The sequence below is a fragment of the Urocampus carinirostris genome, chromosome 18 (genome assembly GCF_059441175.1).
Source record: "Urocampus carinirostris isolate Australia breed hairy pipefish chromosome 18, RoL_Ucar_1.0, whole genome shotgun sequence".
Classification (NCBI taxonomy): Eukaryota; Metazoa; Chordata; class Actinopteri; order Syngnathiformes; family Syngnathidae; genus Urocampus; species Urocampus carinirostris.
In genome coordinates, this window is record NC_142366.1 from 13,414,206 (window position 1) to 13,439,883 (window position 25,678).

The 25,678-nt window shown below is 40.5% G+C and overlaps 2 protein-coding genes across 2 annotated transcripts in view; one reads left to right on the forward strand and one right to left on the reverse strand.

Moving 5' to 3' along the window:
* Positions 1-9,884, forward strand: part of ccdc191 (coiled-coil domain containing 191) — a 28,104-nt gene extending 18,220 nt beyond the window's left edge. The window contains exons 14-17 of the mRNA XM_088322160.1: positions 356-499; positions 4,887-5,039; positions 7,324-7,478; positions 8,704-9,884. Coding sequence (XP_088178286.1) covers positions 356-499; positions 4,887-5,039; positions 7,324-7,478; positions 8,704-8,845 — 594 coding nt within the window. The 3' untranslated portion in view covers positions 8,846-9,884. The remainder of the gene's footprint in view (positions 1-355; positions 500-4,886; positions 5,040-7,323; positions 7,479-8,703) is intronic.
* A 4,393-nt stretch (positions 9,885-14,277) lies between these two features.
* zdhhc23b (zDHHC palmitoyltransferase 23b) lies at positions 14,278-25,678 on the reverse strand. The gene is made up of 7 exons (XM_088322762.1): positions 25,625-25,678; positions 21,217-21,361; positions 19,717-20,316; positions 19,276-19,443; positions 17,422-17,671; positions 15,461-15,611; positions 14,278-14,628 (listed from the first exon to the last, which is right to left on the reverse strand). The coding sequence occupies exons 2-6, from the start codon at positions 21,345-21,347 to the stop codon at positions 15,513-15,515; spliced, it is 1,248 nt and encodes a 415-aa protein (XP_088178888.1). The 5' UTR covers positions 21,348-21,361; positions 25,625-25,678; the 3' UTR covers positions 14,278-14,628; positions 15,461-15,512.

Genomic DNA, 25,678 nt, shown 5'->3' on the forward strand with positions numbered 1-25,678 from the left:
GTTTCACTACTGCATATGGGATAATGCCAATTTGATTATAATTGACTACTGTGCTAGTTGATGAAGAACGACAGCTGTGAACACAGTCCCCAAACAAGTGTCTTAATTGTGGCACAATATGTTACTTTTCTGTACTAGACATTTCCCCGCTGATTTTTTATTTTTTTTTACAATGGAAGAAATGGATGTGAATGAGTTCAGTTCTATGGCTTTTTAAGCCTCCGGCTTAAAATCTGGTGCCGCTTGTCCAGAAATGTAGTTTCTTCCTTAAATTTGTGCATGCGGCTTTTAATCAGGTGAGCTCTGTAGTCCGGAATTGATGATATTCCAACTAAAACTCACTTGGTAACTATAGAAAAAGGAGGAGAAACTGAAGCAAATGAAGCTGGAGCAGCAACTCCTGGATCGAGCCCGTCAATACCATGAGAGAAAAGTTCTGCGTCGCCGAGGCCTGGCGCCTTGGAGACGTCTCATTGAGATCAAGCATAGCTTCGAAGAGGTAACTTCACTCTCAATATTTTTAGTCTAAACACATTTTATCTGGTTTGGAGCCATTTTTAATATTAATATTTCTATTTTTTATTCATGTTTTGTATGCTAAGCATGCAGTGGTTTATTTTCATCCATGTCAGAGTTTTGTAAAGTAGGGGTGGTATCAATCTGGTCCAAGTAAATAAAGGGTAGAATTGATCGATACAGATACGAAATGTCACAATTGTTGAATAATTGGCAGTGAGACTTTTGATTAGGATGAGTCAGTTTGATCATTCACATCTAGGGACAATTGGGACTGGACAATTAGCCTAACTTGCGTGTGTTTGGAATGTGGGAGGAAACCTGAGTACCCGGAGGAAACCCACACAAGCACGGGGAGAACATGCAAACTCCACACAGGAGGTTCGATCTCATGACCTCAGAATTGTGCCGCACACGCGCTAACCGCTGCACCGCCGTGCTGCCCCCAGTTTGATCATATCACCCCAATTTTAGATGACTTGCACTGGATACCTGTGCATTTAAAAAGTGACTTCAAAGGTAGGGTGCGTAGTTTGAGATGTCCTTAAAAAGTTAAAGTTAAATATTTTCTTTATTGACAATGTGTCAACAATGCCCAACTGAGTTCAAAGAGACCTTATTGCTTTGTATTCCATTGCACCTGTTCGGGGCGGAACAAACCCCAAAAGAAATGAAAAAAGAAGAACATCTAGAAATGCATACAAATCATGTGTTAGTCAGTTGCCATATCCTGGCTTAAAGTCATGATTGCAGCCTCAAGTTTTGAAATGCCCCACCCGACTTTTAAAGTTATTTTACTAACATGCAAAAGTGGTCATCCTGGAAGAAGGATAACCTCATGTGTGAGAAGGGCTTCTCAAGGTTTCTGATTTTCCTCATGCTGGGTTCTTTTGAGTTTTCCTTTGCCCACATACAGGTTTTAAATCAGGGGATGTCGTAATTGTGCCCCAGGACTTTTTGTGATTAAGGGCTTTACAAATAAATTTCACTTCTCTTGTTTTTGGATTGGCAGCCCAAATACCTGCGACTATTTTCATTTTGAGGCTCTTATTTTATACGGAACATCAAGAAGATGTAGAAGTTCCACTTTGACAGAATCCATTTGGATATTAAAATCCTTGCCTCTTTTCACGGGTAATCTCACTTTAGGATCCTTGATTAAGCATACGTGTAATTATCATGCTGGGTTTCTCCTGCAATTACAAGTGATTCATGGGCAAGAATAAAAAAAACAGAAAGTTAAATAGATATAGTATTGTTTAAATAGGCGGAACTGTGCGTGGTTGCCGAGCAGCCCCATGGTGTGGAAGTCCAGGGTTCAATTCCGGCTACCGCAGCCTCCCAGTGTGGAGTTTTCATGTTTTCCCCAGCTCGGGTGGGTTTTTTCAGGGTACTCTAATTTCATCCCACTTTCCGAAAACATGCATGTCAGGTTAATTGGCCGGTTCAAATTGTCCCTGTTAAAGCATAAGTAATTGCCAAGTTAAAGTAGCTTTAACTGTGGAGTTAAAACAGCTTAAACCCTGGAGTTAAACCAGCTTTAGCTGTTGAGTAATTCAGTTTTAGATGTTGATTTCAAGTAACTTTAATTGTTAAACTCAAGCAGGTACAAAATTCTATTTCATAAAAATGTCACAAATTACTGCAAACGAGGATACCAACATATTTACCTTCGGTGCAGACGGCCCTGGGCAGAGTTTGTGCACTGTGTGCATAGCTCCTACCACCCCTCATGCTCACCCAAACGTCTGTCTGTGTTTGGCTGGTGTTTTTGTGGGTTTAAAGTTTTTTATGTAGGTTTTCATCACAAAGTGTGCCAACAGTCAACATGCATTGTTTAGTGAGCTTCTATATAAAGGATTCCTTAGTGACATACATCCAAAACGGGGTCTGTTGGTGTTACACCTTGACTGTTAACTGTAGTTGGTAGTGTGCCCTTTGTATACTGGACCAAACCATTCACAGAACAGAAGTTGCGTCGGTTAAGCACACATCAAACCCGACTTGGTGCTTATTAGAATTGGAACGCTCTGGAGGAATTATGCATGTCTAGAATTCTATCTCCGAACTATATGTACTCATGAAAAGAATCATACCTGGCTCGCGTGGCATAGGTTCCCAACCCCTGCTTTATGTGGAAGATCATTAAACAATAAATGATCACTGTTGAGACACTTAATGATAAAAATCCACAGAACGATCTGTAAATACCCATAAACGCCAGCAAACCACCCAGAGCAATTTGAATGGGTGAGAGATAGAGAGGGCAGAGCTATGCACACATAGCGCAATAACTCGCCTCTTTCTAAATATGTCTGCATCATTCTTGTTTGCAGAATTTCTTAATATTTTAAAAAAGCTAGCACCTTGTTTTGAATCCATTATTTCGGACAAAAATGGTCGTTAAAGTGAGCCTCAACAGTATTATGTTACTGTGGGGGGAGACAAATTTTGCTTGGGATCATTGAATGGAACAAAGGCTCTGGCATTATTATGTTAATGTTGTCAAGTTATCGAACACCACAGAGTGAAATAAAATGCGCTGAAGATTTAGCTATTAACTGGAGACTGGGATTGGCATTTTTGTATAACAATATATGGCGCGGCTCTCTCCTCCCCCCCCAAAAAAATCTAAATATTTTGCTTATATCGCTCTTTGGGTCATAAAGGTGTCCAGCGCAAATGTTTTCTATTCATCCATTAGCTGTATAACACAATTAGAAAACACAATGTGCTATTAGAACACTTGAGTGCTGGTGTCTGGAAATGGGCCTCTATAAACACAATAAAAAGCAGACATTTAAAAGTAGAGTCTGTCATGATTACCAATGTGAATCACCTGTGCCGACTCATTTGGCGCCAACCGCAGCGGGTTCTAATTGGCTCCCTGTCCCTATTTAAACCCAGTCCTGTTAATCCCCTGTTGTCAGTCCGTCTGCGAACCTCTGTTTATACAAGGCAACCCTGACTCCCGCCTGTCCCGTTTTTGCTCCGGTTTTTCTCCGGCTACGACCTGTTTTGATCCCGACCATGTCTACTCTCCCGTCCCAGCTTACGACCCATTTTTGATCCCGACTACGTTTACTCTCTGGCTTCCGACTCGATTCCGACCCCGACAACGTTTTGCTCTCCCAGTCCCGGCTACCGACCAGTTTTTCCGTCTCGGACACCGCCATCGCTCGCTACGGAAGATCCACTTCCATGTTCAGAACACAATCTGAGTCCAAGAGCGACTTGCTTCCCACGTCCAGCGAACACCGGATCGAGGGCGCAGCCCTTCCTCTTTCTTTCAGTAAAGCTTGTGGTAAATCTTACACAATTGGGTACCGTTTCCGTTTTGGTCCTGACAAGAGTCAAGTCATGTTTATTTGTATATCCCTTAATCACAACAAGTCTTAAAGCGCTGTACAGAAAATACACAGACATTATTAACATAAAATATAGGTAATAACAGTTTTTTTTTTAATTCCCCAAGCTCGCAATATCCCTAAACATTATCTGATAATTTGAAAAATTTCTAGGTAAAAGAAAAAAAACTAAAGTAAAATAGTGATGTAGACCGCCTTCAATATCAATAGTTATTTACCACATTGTGTCAGGACCAGAACGGAAACAGAACCCAATGCGTTACATTTCTCACAAGGTTTATTAAAGGAAAGAGGAAGGGCTGCGCCCACGATCCAGGCTAGGCGCGGCAAGCAAGTCGCTCTCGTACTCAGTTTGTGATCCGAACACGGCGAGCGATGGCGGTGTCGGGAACGGAAAAACGGGTCAGTAGCCCGGAAAGGAGAGCAAAAACGTGGTCGTAAGCAAGTCGTAAGCCAGGAAAGGAGAGTAGACGTGGTCGGGACCAAAAACGGGTCGAAGCCTGGGGACAGACGGGAGCAAAAACAGGTAGGAGTCAGGGACGAAAAAGGCTTGCCTAGTGTTAACTTAGGTTCGCAGATGGACTGACCAAAGAGGACAGATAGGAGTGGGTTTGAATAGGAACAGGGAGCCAATCAGAATTTGAGGCAGTTGGCTACAAAGGAGCAGGCACAGGTAATTCCCACCTGTTATCATGAAACGTTAACAATGTATAGAGTGTATTTCTGATTTATTTCATGTTATCTTCATTGAAAATCAGTTTCTAAGCAAGCCATACTATTGAACCATAGCGTACGTGTAAATATGTTCCACCTGTAAAGATAAAAAGTGCTGACTAATACAGATTCAGTCATTTTTCACAGCAAAATTTTAAGAAATATTAGTTTTGTGTGTTGCAAGATTGATTTAAGCTCCTAAAACGCCGCATTTACTTTTCCGCCGACAAGACAGTCGCACACGGCATGATTTCATATTTCATCCCCTTCTTTTTTTCTGTCCATCAGCTGGCTGAGAGTCATTACTCCGTGTCCCTCCTGAGACGATACATTCTGCGATGGCGCCAAGCGGCAAGCCAAACTCTGGCAGAGAAGGAAGCTCGGGCTGACCAATTCAACTGCAAAATCCTACTCCGGAGGAGCCTAAGCTACTGGAGAAGAGTGCGTACGCATACAAAATGCACACAAACACGCCGACACTCAATCGGTGTCTGGCGAGGACTAATCCACACGCTTGCCTGCACTCTATTTTATGTTCCTATGTGGGAAAGTAAGCTCCGCTCGGACTTTCTGGTCAATCCGGGTCCGGACTGTATCGCTTTACACCAACTGGAATATATTAGGCGCCGGGGAGTGGTTATAAAGTGTATTCAGTCATTACATATTGTGTATGCAGTCTAATACTTTCACCGTACATTTTGAGTACCTCTTTTCTGCGCTATAGAGCACACTGTGTTATAAGGCGCACTATATTTCTCATAAGTGAGGCGCACTGGACTACAGGGGACATGGAAGTGAAACTACATCTGTAGTACTAAAATAGGGGAGCTTGAACTGTCAAAGGGGGCGCGTTTGACTTTATGGAATTTATTTTTTTACCTGTCTTAGAATAAAGTGTTATTAAACCTCCACTACACTAGGTGGCAGTGGCACTCACATGCGAAATGTTTTTTCCTTCTTAGGGGGCCATGAAAGAAAATAATTGAGAAGCACTGCAGTAAGAGCTAGGTTTGGATAAAAAACAAAAACATTTTAAATCAAATAATTTATTGAAAGGAACATAAATGAACGCGTTGACATCTGGTTCCACCACTAAAGTTAGGAGTACAGTAATCCCTCAGTTATCATGGTTAATGGGGGCCGAACCATCCGGGAAAAGTGAAAATCCCCAAAGCAGCGTTGCATCATCATAAAAGCCCACAAGGGCCAAACTTACCTTGATATGATATCATTACTGACTGAGAATATATGACCGTTACAAATTAACAACTATAGATCTACAAATAAAAACACAGAACACAGAATTGCAATTGAATGAACGGTCTTTATTGTCATTGTAGAAAAAGAAATAGGAGTGCTTCTCCTTTCAGTGCAAGAAAGCGATTTAGAGAGCGGCTGGCTAGCTGCAGGCTAGCATTGGATGACATCGAGCAAAGCCTGGTCTCAGTGATAATTAAAATGAAACTGCCCCAAATTAAGTGGCTTCCCACAAATTGTAGCTCCAGGTCATCCGTTTCATGGGTAATGGATCTGGCGTTTGTGGGATGCAGGCTTGGCAGGGGTGGCTTGTAAGGAGTTGTTACATAGTTTAGCCGTAGCAGTAGGACAAACCTGCAGCCTCGCTATTGCCTTCTCTCCCGATGTCACCTCAGTCACTTCTCATACCCGATAACAATCCACAGAGCACCTGCTGGTGATCACCAATTCTTTGCACTTTCTGACTTTCCTCAGTGTTCGATTTAATTGATGAATTTATATTCAATGTAACGCACTAGCTCAGCTATAGCTGTGCTCTGCAGTTTGTTTTGGGGGTAGACACTTTGAGTAGTGTGCCCTCCCCCCAGCTGTTTAACTGACACCATAAACCAGCCATTCACAGTCACAACACACAAAGCCGTGATGGCATCTGCTGTGTGCTGTCTGCTTAGAACACAATGCACGATACATTGATATCAATCAATGACAATAAAGACAATAGAATTTAATTCAAAATCCACGAAGCATTTTACCAGAAATAAAACCAAAGCGCAAAGTTGCGATGGCTCTCTGTATTTACCTCATTTGCAACTGCCGACTACTATAGACATCAGTGATCAGTTTGCAGTTAGCCGGCTGTAAAATTGTCAAAAAATGTGTTCACTTTAAGTCATTTTTATTACATTTTTACAAATTTCTTGCTCCTTGTGCTAATCAGCAGATGAAAAGAAGATTCCAGCTTTAAAGGAACAGTGTGTGTTATTTGACCGCTTGCTGTGTTGTGTCAAGCAACTGAAAACAAGTGCTAAAACGAACAAGGAAGAGTACAAAACTTTGGAAACTCACATTGACCAAACCAAAACATATTATTGCTATATTTTGAGCCCGGCGTTTTGCAAGTTTTTTGTGTACCTTTAGCAGCAAGATGGTGGACATTAATGTCAGATTCCTCTAGGTGAGCCACATGTTATGAAATAAATACAAATTTCTCGACCCCCATATGTTTATAAAGAATAAATATTTATATGATAGTTTGTGTACTTATTTAAAACTATACTTTCTTGTTTTTATTTAATGACGTTTTTTTTCCCGCTAAAAGGCGTTAAATTATTGGAACTTTTAGGGCACCATATGTACTCTTGGTCAGTCTTCGCAGAAGATAAAGGAGATCCTCCCCTGAGTGTGTTCAAGAAAAGCCAATGGATTTGATTGGAATGTTATTTATTGAATATCCCTTCCTCTTTGCTAGTTGGAAGACCTGCGGTTACTTCAGGAAGAGCAGGCGGATACTTTCTGTCGCGCCCACACCATGAGGAGCTTCCTTCGGGCTTTGCGGGACTACGTGAGCCAAGAGAAGAGGCTGGCATTGGAACACCAGGAGATGGCAGAGGGGCACCACAAAAGGTCTAGAACGGCACTTTCACCTTTACAACTGTAAAAAGTAGTGAGTCCGAAAAGCAATAAGCCTTATTGTCAGATAAAGATAAATGAGTTTGGGATACATATTTATTTCAAACAATTAGGTTGGTAAGTGTGTGTGATGTTTTGCTGCTGGCGGATTGCCATCAGAACGATATAGATTTTCCAACTTAGTCCTAAAAAGTGTAGGTTATATACCGAATTGTTTGATTTCTTTCTGACTGCCAAAGAAAAGAAATGACTCAAATGTTTAAAGTAGGCAAAAAAGGAAAATAATCATATTTTTAAGTTAACCGTCTTTAAAATGGTAAATTGTCTGCCTTTATATAGCGCTTTTCAAGTCAATGAAGACCTCCCAAAGCACTTTACAATGTGCTTCACTCTTACCTATTCACACACACTCACACACCAATAGGGAGTCAGCCATGCAAGGCGCCTACCTGCTTATTGGGGGCATTAGGGATTCGGTGTCTTGCCCCAAGGACACTTCGACATATAACACGGAGGAGTTGGGAATCGAACCTGCAACCTCTTGATCCCAAGACGAGTAGGACAAACCTGCAGCCTCGCTATTGCAAATCTGCGTTCAGGCTCCGAGTCTCTGCACCATACAACAAAGTCGGCACAAGCACACTCTCATACAGTCCCCTATCTATGGCGATATTCTTTTTCATCTTATTTTTTATCTCAAAAGTCTTTTTTAGGTTTATCCTGGAGTACCACGTTTATTTGCCATTGTGAACAATGTACACTACGTTGTGATCAATTGCAATAAAAATCATTCTAAAACGATAGAATCTGCCAAGTCAAAAGCAACCCAAAATGAATGACACAATATTAGATTCAGTTTGCTTAAACTATCCAATCATAACACATTCACCTCGATTCACGGCTGCACATCCAAACCACAATTTCTACTCCCCTTTCATTCGTAGTGAATGCTTTTCTTTTTAATAAAAGCATTGACTAAGGGTAATGTGGCCTTCACAAACTTTTAAGCGAGCTTTTCTTTGTAAGTGCGCAAGCTTACAAATTCAGCAATAGATCAAATCATTCTCCCCTCTCTAACTTTAAATGGGGTCAAACCAAATACAAATCCCTGACTCCCGGGCGAAGACGGCTAAGCCGGCCGGCCAATTCCCCGACTCCTGCCCCTAAACTCCCCGGCGTCTCGTTGAAATCTTATTGAGGTGTTGTTATCTGCTTCCAGAGCGGCGCAACGGCGATGCTTCCGGGCTTGGAGGCTCCTTCCTCGTATGCAACGCAAGGAGAGGGAACGCGAGGAGCGGCGCGAGAGGCTTTCCAGGAAAGTGACGGAAGTGCTGCCCACTTTCTGGTCACGTCCGTTCTGAATAAGGGAGGACGGCCGACGAGTCACAGCTACCTCAATAAGGATGTGTTTATTGAGGAATAAATTACAGACGTCCTTTTAAAGGAAAACAATGTCAATCTAAGATCTATTATTAACTGGGGTGTAGCTTTGGCTTTGACATGTAGGATGTAAATCATGGGTGGGCAGACTACAGCTCTTTAATCTGGCAAACCAAACAAAAATGGAGAAAATACAGTGAAGATATCAGTGTCTGAAATAACATCTGCCCGGAAGCCCGGGGCGTGCATCATTTACGTCCGGCGTACAACTTACAAAACGTCTCCGCCCGGGTGCCCGCCAACTTTTTCAAGAAAAAAAACAAACAATTTAGGATGGAATGGTAGCTTGTTACAAACATTTGCTTTATTCCGATTCAAAAATGTTCGTTCGGTTTGGAAATTTCGGTTCATTTGGCAATTTGCATACTCTGCAGCCAATGACAACCCTGTATCGAATAACTTCATGCTTCCGGAATCTCCCGAGCCTTATAAGGTCGTGCATTTGCATATCATTTTCCAAAGTAGACGCACAGAGAACACAAGAAAAATGGATAAGTGGTTAGGAATCAAGCCAAAACCTCAGCCCCAGAAGATTCAAAAGAAGCTAACAAAATCGATGACGCTACAAAACGTAAACGAACATTAAAAGCATCGTGGAAAGAGTTCACGTGGCCTGTAGCAGACGACGCAACGTAAACATTGCATGAATGAAGATGAGTTAAAACAGGTACACATTGATGGTAGATACTGATGTCATATACATGCAATGAATGTTACAAGTAGATTTATAATAAACTTAATTTTAAAGTGTTGTTCTGTTATAAATTCTGATTATCAATCCTTAATACTTTGCTACAATGTTTTTTTTTTTTTGCGATTAGTCATCTTATTGTGTTTCAAGTTGTGAAAAATGGGGCAGGCAACTTTTCAGAGTTGTCTGCCCTGGTGTCTGGTAACTTTTTGTCATGAGTTTCAGACACTGATAATATACATAACGGTAAATAAATTACTAGAAAAATATTTGTTTTGGTGCCACTCTTGTCCAAAGTGTCCCTTCTTGTGTCTTCCCCCATAAAAATATTTTTCAGAGTTCGTACACCTTTCTCACAGCCAAATTCAAGCACTTCCAAAGCCAATTTTGCATTTTATCCAGTACCAATACAAGACAAAATCTGGAGTGAATCATTTATTTGGCATAGCTACAAATATAACTTCGTGACTAATTTTGCTTTTGAGACAAATCTCTGCCCATATAGGTGTTGGGTGATGGTAATATGTAGCTTACATTTAAGAAGAAGTTCTTCCTATTACAATTTACCACTGGGAAACCCTACCTTTTTGCATGGCCCATAAAAATGTCCGTAATTGATACATAATCCTTGCGTTAATACATAATAATAATAATAATAATTTCCTTGTATTGTCATTCTGTGTAACAATGTACACAGAACGAAATGTCGATTGCACCTGACCCGTTGTAGCGAGCCGATGCAGCCGCAGCCAACAGAGGGCGCCGCCGACCACTTTTTAAGTCTTAGGAATGACTCGGCCGGGGCGCGAACCACCGACCATAGTGCACTGTTTAGGTGTAGTATGCATTTGTCCAAGCGGAAGTGACCCGTAGGGGGCGATAACGAACCTAGGACAATGCCGTACAAACTAATGTCAGCTGCAGTAAATCAAGAGGGAAGAAGAAATGCAAAGGCAAAGCGAAACCACGAGATAGTGGTGTTGGTGACATCTTTGAACAGACATTTTGAGAAGCATGGCAACAATTTCAAGCATTTATAAGCCTAAAATTCAAGTACTTTTCAACCTTGGAAACGCATTAAAATTCAAGCATTTTCAAGAATTTCAAGCATTCATATGAACCCTCATTTTTAACGCCTTGAAGGCTAAAATTCAAATAGCTGGCTAGATTTTTTTCCCATACTTTTTATTCATTTTATTGCTCAAGATAGTCATCAAATTTGCATTTTGAGTTTTTCAATCCATAAAAACAGGGACGTTATATATTGATCTGCTTAAATTCAGAGTGTTCTGAAACATATCTGATGAAATGAATCTATAAACAAATATAAAACGAAATATAACATGTACGTGTCAATGTGTGATTCCACAAACACATCCAAGAAAAATAGGATATAGTTTTTCTAGCATGCACTATTCTCATCTCATCTCATTAGCTGTACCACTTATCCTCATTAGGGTCGCGGGGGGGCTGGAGCCCATCCCAGCCATCTCCGGGCAGTGGGCAGAGGACACCCTTAACTGGTTGCCAGCCAATCGCAGGGCACACGGGACAGACAATTCGCTCATTCACACCTAGGGACAATTTGGACCGGCCAATTCACCTGAAATGCATGTTTTTGGAACGTGGGAGGAGACCGGAGTGCCCGGAGGAAACCCACGCAAGCACGGGGAGAATATACAAACTCCACACAGGAAGTCTGGAGCTGGATTTGAATCCACGCAGGAGGTTCCCATGACATGAACTGTGCCGCACGAGCGCTAACCACTGCGTCGCCGTGCTAAAATAAAATATAAAAACAGATTAAAGGGATAGTGCGTATTATTTTGCACTTCCTAGTGGTGAAAAAAAATCTCATTAATGATGCGTCATGACCTCCACTGTGTCTGGTTTGTTCCAGTTCTCAATTTTCCAATTCAACTAACCTTTTTCTTTGGGCAATTGTGCAGTGAGTGATTGACAGTAGTAAAGTGAGTCAGTCCCCAATTCACTTAAGTTGCCAAAATGCCCCTTTTTGGCCAGTGTGCATAATCATCATTAAAGAGAAATGTCAAGTCAAGTGGTGTATTATTAAGTCAAGTCATGTTTATTTGTATAACCTTTAATCACATAGTGTCAAAGGGCTGCACAGACCACAGATGATCGCAAACCACAGACTGTTATAACACCACCCCCTGAACTAAAATGAAGAAACCTTGAGAAGGGACCGCACATGAGGTAATCCCCCTTCCAGGATGACCAGGCTGCAATGGATGCTGCAATAATAAATAATACACAGGTATTGTCAACATAAAATGTAGGTTATTCATATGCTATAGAAAATAAGTGTTCGAGATTGCAGATCGAATTTCAGGGGAAAGAGCCTTCCACAGCACCGGGACCCGAATGGAGAACGCTCTCGAACCTGCAGATCTCTTCTTGGCTCTTGGGATCACGAGTAGACCAGCATTTTCTGAGCGAAACCTCCGGACCGGAACATAGGGGGAAATTAAATCTGAAAGATATGATGGAGCAAGTCCATGTATGATTTTGTATAATACCAACAGAACCTTAAAACCACATCTTAAGCTAACGGAGCCAATGCAGGTTAGCTAAAATCGGGGTAATGTGATCAAACCTTCTTGTCTTAGTTAAAAGCCTCGCTGCAGCATTTTGTACCAGCTGAAGGGTCTTGATTTTGGACTTCGGGAGACCGGAGAGTAATGCATTATGGTAATCAAGACGGGAGGTAACAAACGCGTGAATTATAATCTCCGCATCCGACTGAGACAGCATAGGGCGAATTTTAGCAATGTTGCGAAGATGGAAAAAAAGCTGTTCTAGTAATATTCTTAACGTGTGTTTGAAAGGACAGATCGGGGTCAAATATGACACCTAAATTCACTCCGACTGATTTGACATTTGTCAATGTTCAGATCAGTTTTTTGAGAACAAGTCACAGCATTTAGATGGACCAATAACATTTCGGTCTTTTCAGAGTTAAGGCACAAGAAGTTGAGTGACATCCACTCTTTTATCCAAGTGAGACAGGCCTCCAAATTTCCACAGTTTAGTGTGGAGGAAGATACAGTTGAGTGTCATCTGCGTAGCAATGGAAACTGATATTATACTTGCGAATAATATCACCTAATGGAAGCATGTAAATGCTGAAAGAAGGGGGCCAAGTACTGAACCCTGCGGAACACCACAGGTCATTTCACCATATTTAACACAGTGCGTCCTATCTGAGAGGTAGGATCTGAACCATTAGAGGACGGTTCCTGAAAGCCCAATCCATTTTTCCAACCGGTCTCGTAAGATATTATGGTCCACAGTGTCAAAGGTAGCACTAAAGTCCAGCAGCAGCAAGAGTGATGAAACGCTGGAGTCCATTGCCAGTAGAAGATCATTGGTTACCTTAATCAGGGCTGTTTCATTAGAGTGGTTACCCCTGAATCCTGATTGCATAGATTCCAAAAGATTATTCTCAGGTATAAAATCATTCAGCTGTGTGCCACAACTTTTTCAAGTACTTTGGAAAGGTAGGTTTGACACAGGTCTATAATTACATAAGCTTTCTGGATCAAGGTTGGGTCGTTTCAGTGTAGGTTAAATAACAGCTATTGGTTAAAGAAAACAATATTAGTTCTTAGATAAGCATAAATGCATGAACTACTATAAACGTGTGTTTTTAAAAACACCCATCCATCAGCATATATTTTGTTTGTTTTGTTTTAACATAAAATGAGCCTCACTTAAAGGCAGTGGTAGGCTATGAGGGCCAGCAAGGTCTTCTCTGCTGGCGTTAAAAATATCTGAGTAATGTGATGTTAATTATTATTTTGTCCATCAATACTTATTAAGTCATTCCAAATTGTCTGTAACCTTCGTTTCATTGCTTTCCCCTTGGTTTCAGATGTGTGCTTTCATACATTACCCTTTAACAAATCATATTTTTGCCATTACTTGTTCCTAGGCTCAGAAATGTACACCAAGGCCTGCAGAACAGGATTTGCAGGCTCTTGTGAGACCGAACAAGTGAGAATGAAACTGTTGATTTAGCCAATCAGATCCTGAGTAGGTTCAAATTTGGATTCTGGAAGGCCAAGAGAAACATTACTGCTTTTACAAACATAGAGAGGCGGTAATTCACCAAAACAATCGTGCCAACAGCCGCTACATGGAAATGATTCAATTGCGAGAGGGTGGACAAATCCAAAGCGAGCAAGCCTTGTGCAAGCAGGAAAATGTTCGCTCCAAAACTATCAGTCTTGAGATAAAATCCTAAGCCAGGAGATGGAGGCAGAGTCAGTTGGCCATTGTTGACATGTATTAGATGGAGAAAATATAGTGTTTGGTGACATAATAAAAACTTATGAATATAATTTGATTAACTGCTCGAAATTTTCGTTGCTGGGCAAAAAACAAGTAAAATGGTGCGTTTTGGTCACTGAGTTTCCGTAGTTTGTCTACTTCCTTGTTTTTTTTCAGCACTCATTTTCAGTTGCACTTTGCCATACAATGACATTTAGCGGTCAAATAATACACACTGTTTCTTTAAATCAATCATAATTACCTTCTGGCCCTACGGGTTGGCCAAAATTTGCAGCCAGTGACTCAAAAACTTTGCCCACCCATCAAGTAATTGCACATGTGGACTGAAATAAAACACAGAGTCAGAGATGTGTTCCTCAACCCTCATTTATTTTTCGTGATACCTTTCATGTCACTTTCAACAATATGGCGGGAAAATGTGGAAATTTCACAAACTCCTAATGGATAATATAAAACAAAATACACTTTTGAACCTAACACCACTTGATTATCAATCAGTGTACACTGATTGTATTGGTTCCCAAAGTGAGCGCTACTGCCCCCCTGGTGGCGGTGGAAAGATCTGAGGGGGCGTGAGGAAGAATGGGGCGGTAGGAATACACTGGAGATGCAAGGCGGCGCCAGCCTGCAAAAGTTTGGTGACCATTGGTGTACAGGGACCCCTCGCTACTTCGCGCTTCAGTTACTGCTGGTTTAGTCCTTTGCGGGAAAAAAAAAAAAAAAAAAACAACGGATATGATGAAATGATCTGCAATTATATAGCGCTTTTCAAGTCAAGACTTCCCAAAGCGCTTTACAGTGTGCTTCACATTTCCCAATAGCAGCCTTGTATTACAGCCATGTAAGACGCTAACCTGCTTATTTGGGGGCATTAGGGGTTCAGTGTCTTACCCAGGGACACTTCGACATGTAACACGGACATGGGATCCCTTGATCCCAAGACGAGCGCTCTACCTCCTGAGCTACTGCCGCCCCGTATGATTTCGGCACCATTGAGGAACGTTTGTCATTCAATTGAAAGATTAAAAAAAACAACAACGAATGCCTCTTAACTTGAGATCTCTGATGCCGATTGGCCATTTCATATAATAGCCTCTTTTATACTGTATTGTGACCGAACACCTGCTCTGTGTTCTTATGCATCACGCTGAGAAGAGTCTGTCTGTGTCTGCCCGTCTGTCTCCCCTCTATGCACCCCCCTTCGATACCCCCGCCCCCTTTCTCACAGCAAAGAACAACTAATTTCAAATACGTACAGGGTTTTAATTGGGTCTCTCCCTCTCCTTCTCGCTCAGTCGGCAGGGTTTTTGATCAAGGCATGCCCAAAAAAAAAACCCCGAAACAAAAATTTACAATACTTAACTTTTAAATTCCTTCTCTCTCTCTCTCTCTCTCTCTCTCTCTCTCGGCAAGTCCGTTCCAATGAAAAACAACAAAAAAGGTGCAAAAGAACTGCACAGATTTTTACTTTCCGCAGGTAGCCCTGGTCCCAATTGACCGTAAAAACCAAGGGATCATTGTATATTTTTACCTGTCCCGTGCAGGAAAAACCAGACCGGACTACTTTTTGTGCTTTGTGCCCATCACACGTCATCTGGGTGCGATGACGCCCTCAAAGCAGGATTGAAGTTGAAACAAGCCTCTTTCACGCGTGAATCACCGCCTCCGCTCAATTGATGACACTAGAGGGGATACAAAAGACATCGCTGAGCAGGGAAGGAAAAAGTCAAGGAGAAAAAGCAAGAGATGAGGACAATGCATTCAAGCTGCATTGAATGGTGGAGGGGGATGAAAGCACCGAATCATTGTAGCAAGCCGAAAGACATTTAAAGTCCTTTAACAAAATTCACAGGAGCGTAAGGCATTCTATGCAGATGATAAAGAATAAAGAATAATTTGGTGTGACAGTTGTGTTTGAATGTTTAAGTAAGGATTAAAACGAGAGCTTAATGCCTTTTGTTGGCTGTCTTTAACATTAGGTTTACCATGTTACCAGAAACACACAATGCAATGCTACTAGAATAACTAGATTAGAGATTCCCGACATTTTTTTGAGCCTAGGCGTACTTTTTTGCCTCCAAAAACATCTCAAAGCACGCACTCAGTTAGCATTTTATAAAAAAAGCGATTTCAAATGATCATACTGCCTAAATTTACAGTACGTTTTTGTGGTCATTGTGGCACATAAGGTAACAAAATTTATTTTGGTCAGTAAATTTATAGTAATTTGGGATTTTACTACATTTAACCTGTTTTTTTAATTCAACTTTACAGTATTTTGAGCATAATTCTTTATAGAAAATGACCAAAATATTACCTAAAAAGAACAAAGACTGCCAGTGGAAGTAAATTTTAAGTGATGTCAAGTCATGCTTATTTGTATAGCCCCTTAATCGCAAAGAGTCTCAAAGGGCTGCACAGACCACAGATTATTGCAACCCACAGACTATTATGACACCATCCCCTGATCTAAAACCTACATGAGGGCAATTATGTTTTCCATATTTTTAAATAAGATGATTGGAATCAGCAGATGATGTGCCAGATTTTTACTTTATTTTATTTATTATATTACTTTTTGGTAGTGGAACATTAGTTTTACTACGTTTTAGTTTTTAATTAAAAAAAAGGAAAATAATCAAATTCAGCAAAATCATACACAATTTTTTTAACTTTATCTAATGTATTTTTACCGAGCAATCCGAAACCGCTATAAACAAATAACATTATAGTGACAGTAAATATTTGTTGACGCCGAAGTGTCACACAACCACAAAAGTGTGCTAAAAAGCTCAAGAAAGAATAAAAACAATGGATATTTTGAGTGACCAAAATGTTTTTTTTTTTTTAATGTAAGCAGCAAACTAGTGGACAAACATGCCAGCTCCCTCTAGATAAGGCCCATGTTATGCAAAATAAATGCTGATTTCTCTACCTGCAAATAGTTAAAAAATACTCGATTGTATAATAGTTCATGTATTTCTGCTAATTTCAAGTTTGTAATGACGTTTTTATTCACTAGGAGGAGGTGCTAAATAATACACATCGTCCCTGCATGGGCAGATAACAGTAAATAAAAGGGAAAAGGGAAAAAAAATACTGTGGATAATCTGCTGCCATCTACTGATAAGGATGAATGTTACGTTTACTCGGATGATCAATTGAAGAAAGCAAAGATTCTGAACAATGCCATGCTTTTTGGCAAAGATAAAACTGCAATCTTCCTAGACAAGGTCTTGCGACACACTAGTGTGCCAGGGCACACTAGCTGAAAAATACTGCACTAGAAGAGACTAATAGTAGAACAATTTAGAAGTAGCATACTCCATTTTTTTAGGATTGCATTCAAGGAATAATGAGGGTTGTTAACATCTTAGTATCTTGCAGGACTATTCGAAAATATCTCAGTACTTGAGATCTCAGCCCAAGCCGGAGGAAAGCTTGTAAGGCACCATGTTGTCCCCTAGTGGATAAAAGAGGTACAGTACATACACTTTCGTCTATTTGTTCCACTGGCATGGTCATAAACTCGACCCAGTTGGCGCACAGACCCCGTGAGTGAATGCCGGTGTCCACGGCGATCCCCCACAAAACCCGGCGGCCGGAGCGCTCTCTGAAGGCAGCACGAGCCTCACGCTCCGTTACGTTGTAACTGATGTTGAGCAGCTGAGTTAGTAAAAGGTGCAGGACGCCGCATGTCACCAAAGTGCAATACCAGGCACATGTGAAGCACAGGGAGGTACTGAAACAAAACAGAAGACATTATTGAGAAATCACTTAATGACAGACATTTTTCTCAAATGGGAAAAGCAGTTGCCAGCCATTTTTTGCCATTTTGACTCATTTTTTAAGACCTGAAAGAAATGTTTGTTCTCTAGCTATATAGGCATGGGACACATCAAAATAAAGCTTCAACCCTCATCTTTATGAGTAAAAATTGTGTTTCTAGTTTTTACAATTGTTTAGTAAACAACAGTTGAACATTCTCTTATTCAAGAAAACGTCTGAGAAAAGCTTTTTTGTGAAAGTCATGTTTATTTATTTGTATAGCCCTTCATCACAAGGAGTCTCAAAGGGCTGCACAGACTATTGCAAACTACTGACTATTATTTCACCCTCCCCTGATCTAAAACCGACATGAGGGCAAGGAAAAACTCAAAAACCTCAACATGAGGAAAATGTAGAAACCCTGAGAAGGGACCGCACATGAGGTCATCCCCCTTCCAGGATGACCAGGCTGCAAGGAATGTTGTAATGACAATATATATAGGTCATTCATAAGCTATAGAATAGAAGTGTGTTTTAAGCCTAGATTCAAACAGTTCCACTGAGGTTGCAGATCGAATCTCAGGGAGCAGAGCATTCCACAACATCGGGGCCCGAATGGAGAACACTCTCGAACTTGGGTGCCTGTTTTGCATTTGTGATCCCTCCGATATCTAAATAATGCTTTCCATAAACACAAGGGCTCTTTGGTTACAAAATATAATTTATTGCAAGAACACTACACTAATGCACGAACGATGCATAAACTTTGCAAGAACTTTCAGCAACCGATGTTTCCGGTGACGTGATCACACGATTTCGGTCACCTGGGGGCCGCCTACACACTTTCGATTGCCGTGTATGGAAGCAGCACGGTGAAGCTCCTCGAAGTGTGGACAAATATCTGATCAAAGCCATTCCTGTCGTCTTGTGGTGATTTATCATACTAAAATAAATGAAAGAGGCTTGATACTTACTTGATCGGCAAAGAGAAAGCCTTTAGAATTATTTGTTTATATGTATATATATATATATATATATATATATATATATATTCACTCACACACATTTTGGCTCTCAGGGACAATGATTCTGAAAACATATTTTTATGTTTGGTGGTGCCTTTTTTCCCAACCCACACTCATATCTGTAATTTCTGACCATATTCTTTTCTTCTTCAAATGTGATTGCAGCCTAAACCTTCTATTTTTTTGTGTATAATTGTGTTTTAAAATAAACGGTTTTCAGAAGTGACAAATACGAGTGTAAAAATGAAATCACCACCGGGTTTAGGTTTTACAATGAAAAACAAGGTTTACTGTAATTATTTGATATTACTATTTTATTAATTCTTCTTAAATGAGAAAAATAATTCTTGAACACAATCACCTCGAATTGAAAATGGCACATCATTAGGCTTATTTTGAGCATTTTTTAATTAACTGTGTAGCCCTTTAAGACTTTTTTGATGATGCCATGAAATGAGATTGTGCTAAAATATTTTGTCGTTCATGCATATGTAGTAAACTAAGCCCAATATAAGCAAGCGTCAGATTAAAAAATAAAGTAAAATCTTTTTACCTGAATTCCCGGTAGACTCCAGGGCAGTAGATTAGGGCGGTGAAAATGTTTTGCTCAGGACATACGCTCCGCAGTGTCAGGTAAATCCCATAAAAGGATGTGGACAGGAAGAGGATGAGTGTTAACAGGAAGCTGCGGTGGTTATCGCGGCCCACGCAGGAGTCAATCCTGACCCGATCAGTGTGTGAAGGAATTGTGGTGGAACAGGGAAGACATAAAGATGGTAATAAGTCAAAAGGATCTTGATATATTGCCAGTTTAGTTATGATTTTGTGCTCAGGCCAAAAAAAGGCATTTCAGCACCATCTTTTGGTAACTTGGGTGCAAGAGAAAACAGTAAATTGTGAACTGAGTCATTTACTGCCAGAAATATCACTAACTGACAATAGCATTGAATGAGAGGTTAGTTGAATTTGAAAGGTGATGAAAACTGGTACCAACCAGACACAGTGATGGTCATGACGCAGCACGCAGACCCCACATATCCGACAATGTCCCGCTCTGAGAGGCCGTGTTACTCCACACACGGAACACCAGTTCTTCTGGCTAAGCTCCGCTTCTTGCAAACATCCATCCTCATTTCGGAGCACAGGATTCGACTCTTGTTCCGGTTTCACGAAACCCGGGTCCTTTTTGGTGATGGCGAGTCCCAGCAAGGTGAGCAAGAACCCCGCAGTTACCACGGCAACCTGGACACCACCGATATCCCCCAACGGTACCACTTTCTCCACAAATATATAGAACATGTAGGCCAAAGAGAAAACCACCAGGCTGAGGAAAAACAACGTTCGGGCTTTCTTGCGATGGGTGAAGTAGTAGTACCACAGCAGCAAAACAGGTAGAGAGAGCAGGACCGCCGCGCCGAGCAGGAAGTGGAAGGCGGCGAGGTGAAGCAACATCGGGAGGAAGACCAAAGGTGGGATGATGGAAAGGTCTAATCTGCGGGCGCCACCCCAAAACCAGGGCACACGGATGCGGTCACTGATATCGGCGACCACACGAGACAGTGCCTCTGGACTTTGAGGCTCTTGCTTGAAAAACCTGAAAAACAATCGTTTGTTTTTTTAAAAACATATATTGCCACCCTGACGTATATGTGACTCAATTTAGTCAAGACTCAATTAAATAATCCCCAAATTGTCTTGGGGTTAGGTTACAAGTTTTAAAATGACCACCTGGCAGTCGGGCACCATCCACCGACCCATTATGTCCAACAATCTCGCTTGTTATAGGGTGCTAATAAAATGTCATAAAAACGCCTCCATTTGTCCTTGCGTTCTAAGTGTTCATTTGGCCGACTTGCAAAACCATTGCCCTTGGGGAGAGTGAAGGTCTTAAGATCATAAATTTACTCAGCCAGCTAATTTGTCATGATCAGCATGTGGAGTGTGTTTACCGTATGCGGTCAGAGTGGTTATGACCTTTGAGAGAGAGAGGCTATTCAAAGTCAAGTGAAGCTTAACTGTCAGCAGATAGGGAATATATACTTATATCATTGTAGAGTTGTCCTTTTTTTTATTTTTTAGAAAGCCTAAATTTATTCGGTTCAGAATCTTATTCGGGGCAGCACGGCGACGCAGTGGTTAGCGTGTGTGCAGGTGCCGTTCTAAGGTCTTGGGAACCTCCTGTGTGGGTTCAAATCCAGCTACCGGACTTCCTGTGCAGAGTTTGTATGTTCTCCCCGTGCAGTTTGTTTTAGGTCGAAATACCGGCAAAAAGTTACCCCGGGCCTGACAAAAGTGCACTCTGCTGGTCCCTGATTGCAGCAAAATGCAATCAGGGATACTTGATTGTGGAATATTTTTCAACCTGCGGTGCACTGCCGCCGTGAAGTAGCAAAGGATTACAGTATAAAAATGAAAAAAGACTAAGCATGATAATTAACGGTTGACTGTACAACAACAACAACAAAAAAACACAATAGGTGAGCCTGATCTGTACCTGTCGCAGACATCGTCCAGGTCCTCACAGTCGCAGCAGCAGGCCCCAATGTGGCTTCGCTCGCCGCGTCTGTTGACGTACTCGCAACAGCACAAAAGCTCATTTTCGTCCTTGTCACGTTTTCTCTTCATAAGTAACAGCTGGGCTGACGAGCAAAGTTGTGTAAAAAGTTAACTTTAGATTCATTTCACTGGAGTACCTTTCATATTAACCGTGAAAACGTATGTTTTATTATTTTGTTATTTTTGTTTTTAGAAACACCACAGAGTGTTGTCTGAATGTTGAACCATTTTACTTTCGAATCTCATCTGTTACTAGTTGGCGATGCGAAACGTGTGAGTGTCACTAAGCAAATTCTGCAATGGCTGAGCGAGGGAAATCCTAGGGCAGGTGTCAGCAACCTAAAATGTTTAAAGCCATATTGGACCAAAAAAAAAAAAAAAGAAAAAAAAATTGTCCGGAGACGCAAAAAATAAAACCCTTATGTGAGCATTAAAATGAATGCAACAAATGCCAAACAGTATGTAAAGTATCCATTTGCTGAATTAGTCTATTATCAAAAGGTTTGATGCAGTGCATCCTGTGGAGAATGACAACTCCGTTGTAGGATACCGCCTGTAATTTTACTCAATTACAACAATAATGTATGTTTTATTGCTTTTATTAAATAAATACAACCAAGAAATCTAATTTTTGATACCATTTTTATTTAGAGGATTCAAAAATAAAATAAAAAACAATGGAGTGCCCCATATAATAAAACGCAGAATGGATTTATAAGAGCAGCAGCCTTTTAAAAAGACAATAAAATCAAATTAATACAATTTAAATTGGATATTGTGAAAATGTCAAACAAGTCAGTGCATGGGTAGAACATTGCAGAATTCTCTTCTGTCATTTTGATACCAAGTCAATGCCTCCATCCAGAGCAACAAAACATAAAATAATCTCCCTAAGTGTCATTCAAAATATGTACTAACAAAAAAATCACAAATGACTTAATAAAAACAGCTACTGTATTTTCACAGACAAGCATACAGGAGCACGTATTTTAAAATAAAAGCGTTGAGAGCAAAACTGAGTTTGGTTGTGATTTAGGTATTGATTACAAAGTAAAACACATTAATAAAAACGTGTTCGTTTTTTAGCTTCCTCCAACTTGTGAACCGTTAATTCATTAATCTTCAATTCTCTTGCGGCTGCTTGCTTTCCATGTTCTTCCGCATAGCATAGAATTTAACGCACCGCGGCGGACGAAAACACGGAAATCATCCCATGGAGGGGGAAAACTTTGTTCGGTCTCCGGTAGTACAATAACTTTTAAATCACTAGATACGCTACGGCTTTAGCATCCATGAGCACTTTCGCAAACAATGCATTGCGTGTATCGTCATGCGTCCTCTTCCACACAAGCGGGATATGATGCCAATTAAACAAGATAGGACTTAAAGTCACAGGACACACATCTGAACGATCACACCAAAACATGGGATTTTACCCAAAAACGTTGTTTTATCCAAAAATTAGTCTTGACTCAGCCAAGGGACAAACCAGTGACCTCCCATTATCGGGAGCGAGCACCCAACCCTAAGGCTACCGAGTTGTTTTCCATCCGCCTCTCCAAGAGAGACAGGGCACACTGCTCGATAGGGCGCACCCTACATTTTGAATGAAATCCGAGTATTTTATGTACGCCTTATGGGCGTGAAAATACAGTACTTTGTTGGTAAAGAAAGTGACTGACAGGATTGTGTTCTTACCCGTTTAATGTGACTTCTATTTGGAAATTATGAGTGTAGCGAGATGTTGTGTTACATTATGACGCTGCCCCTTTAAAGGGGGTAAAGCTTGCATTCCGCTCTGCTCTACCAGGAAAGACAGGAGAGAGGAAAACAAGCCAAGAGCTGATCTTACCTCTCGTCTCATAATTAGGCAAATACAGCTCTAGTTAAATTGTTATTGATTTTACACATTTTTACTACATTGAAAAACATTAGTTAGAGTCATATTTGTCTTACATAAAATTTAAAAAAATATATCCCTCTCCCAATCTTTTTCAATTGTAAACATTTTTTGAAAAACGCCAGGGAGCCACTTGGTAGTGCTAAAGAGCCCTCTGCGGCTCCTGAGCCCCGGGTTGCTGACCCCCATTCTAGGTGATAACGCTCTCCAAGAGGCACTTCATAGGACTCCTATTCAATTCATGCCAACATTGTACAGCATCTTAAATTGCTTTTTTTTTTTTTTTTTTTTTTTCAAAACCTGCATCCTCCTTTCATCTGTAATAATTTCTCAATATAGGTATTCAAGTTTATTTACTTGGGTGGGGTGTCTAGACAAGAAGATGTTAATTTTGAGAACTGAGAGGTTGTATAAATAAACTCATCTTGGCAAGATTGCCAGATAAGGTTTGTTAAAGTTCCCTATGAACGTCTATGAGCAGTTAACCTTGAGGATGTACTACAAAGATGTCTTTTCTCAGTCCGCTTATCACACTTTGTGTAGAACTCCTTCACGATATCTTCAACTGTGACTTTTCTGCTGTATCCTCTCTGAGACAATCAGCATCTGACAGGTCAAGTGGCTTTTATTCAACACCTCCATCTTCTGAATTGGTCTCGCTCGTCATTATTTGTATTTATAGATCATGATATAGGTTTTCTACATTTGAAACTAGAGACCAAGAAAAAGAAAAGGAGATACGTACAGAGCGGTGTATAGAGTGATGGGCTGAATGGGCTCTGTATAAACTGCTAAATTGGGATAGTTTAACTATAAAATAAAAATGAATGAATGAAACTTTATTTAGAACATGATAAAAACAAAACAACGAGTCAGAAAACAAAAAACATAAACAATGTTAACGTACATGTCTGAAAAGGAATGAATGAATGAAAACTTTATTCGAACATCAAAATAAAAAACAGAACAAAAACAATAACTCAACAACAAAATAACGTTACATAATACCTTCGAAAGAGGTAGTAAGAAGCAAATGCTTATAGTACCTACCCCTTCATCTTCCCCACCAAATGTACCAATGTTACAACAACAAAGGTAATGATACCAATAATAACAGTTTTGATATAAGAATAGCAACAATAACACAAAGTTAACTAGACGCACTATTCCCAATCTCCCGCACCACTCATACCCCATCCTCCTCACCAGCTCAGTAGCCTAGATGGTAAGGCGCCCGCTTTGAGACTGGGAGGTCGGTGGTTCGCGCCCCGGCCGAGTCATTCCTAAGACTTAAAAAGTGGTCGGCGGCGCCCTCTGTTGGCTGCGGCTGCATCGGCTCGCTACAACGGGTCAGGTGCAATCGACATTTCGTTCTGTGTACATTGTTACACAGAATGACAATACAAGGAAATTATTATTATTATTATTATTATTATTATTATCTCTGTATGTAGGAATGTTCCTTTTTATCTAAACCTGAACAAGTGAATAGTTGGACACCGTTTGATCTCGTCTTGCAATCCGTTCCAAAGCCACAGACACAGACATACTTTTCCTAGTGGTTCTCACCTTTGGGATTGTGAATTCACTACAGCCCCTTAAGTTATAATTTCCCTCTCTACGAATGAATAATTTACGAATGTTTTCTGTCACTATGTTTTGCTGACCTTAAATAGCAGCTGTGCGGGGAAAAATTTTACTAAATCATCTAATTTTAATAATTTGGACTGCAGGAATAAAATATTAGTATGATCTCGATATCCTACCCTGTGTAAGGTTTTAATTGCACGTTTTTGGAGGATAAAAAGGGGCTATAGTGAACTTTTGTAATTATTGCCCAAGACTTCTGCACAGTATGTTAAGTATGGAAGAACTAGAGAACAATATAATAAATACAATGCATTATAGTCTAAAAGGAATTTGGCTTTATTCATTATTGAAACGCTTTTAGATACCTTGGTTTGTATGTGTCTGATGTGTGTTTTCCAATTTAATTTATTGTCTAATATGACCCCTAAGAACTTAATTTCTGATACAATGTCTATTGCAGGACCCTCCAACGTTTAACTTGTGGAAGAAAGACAAGATCTTCTCATTAATGGCAGTTGTTGTCACATGCTGCCCTGCGCTTTCGGTTGCTATGGGGAGCTTTTTAGTAACCGTAATTTTATGCAGATGGTTTCTACTTTGGGGCCATCATTACACCTTACAGTTGACGGAGGAATTGTTACATTACAACAATTGTATCAAAACATTTTAGGCAATCCCCCCAAAAAGATAACTTTCTGTATCGCCTCCACCAGTCACTATTAAAACGAGACTCGGAAAAGTTGTAAATAGAACATTTTTACCTACTGGTTGTGCCATAGCTCAGTGCCATCTTAAAGAATAAGTTTTAGATGGAAATGATTGGAATGACGTCTAAAAATGCAAAATATGAACTTACCAAAGTGAGCTACTACATGTTTGCTAGCACCTTTCAGTCGCTCCCGTGGTCCCT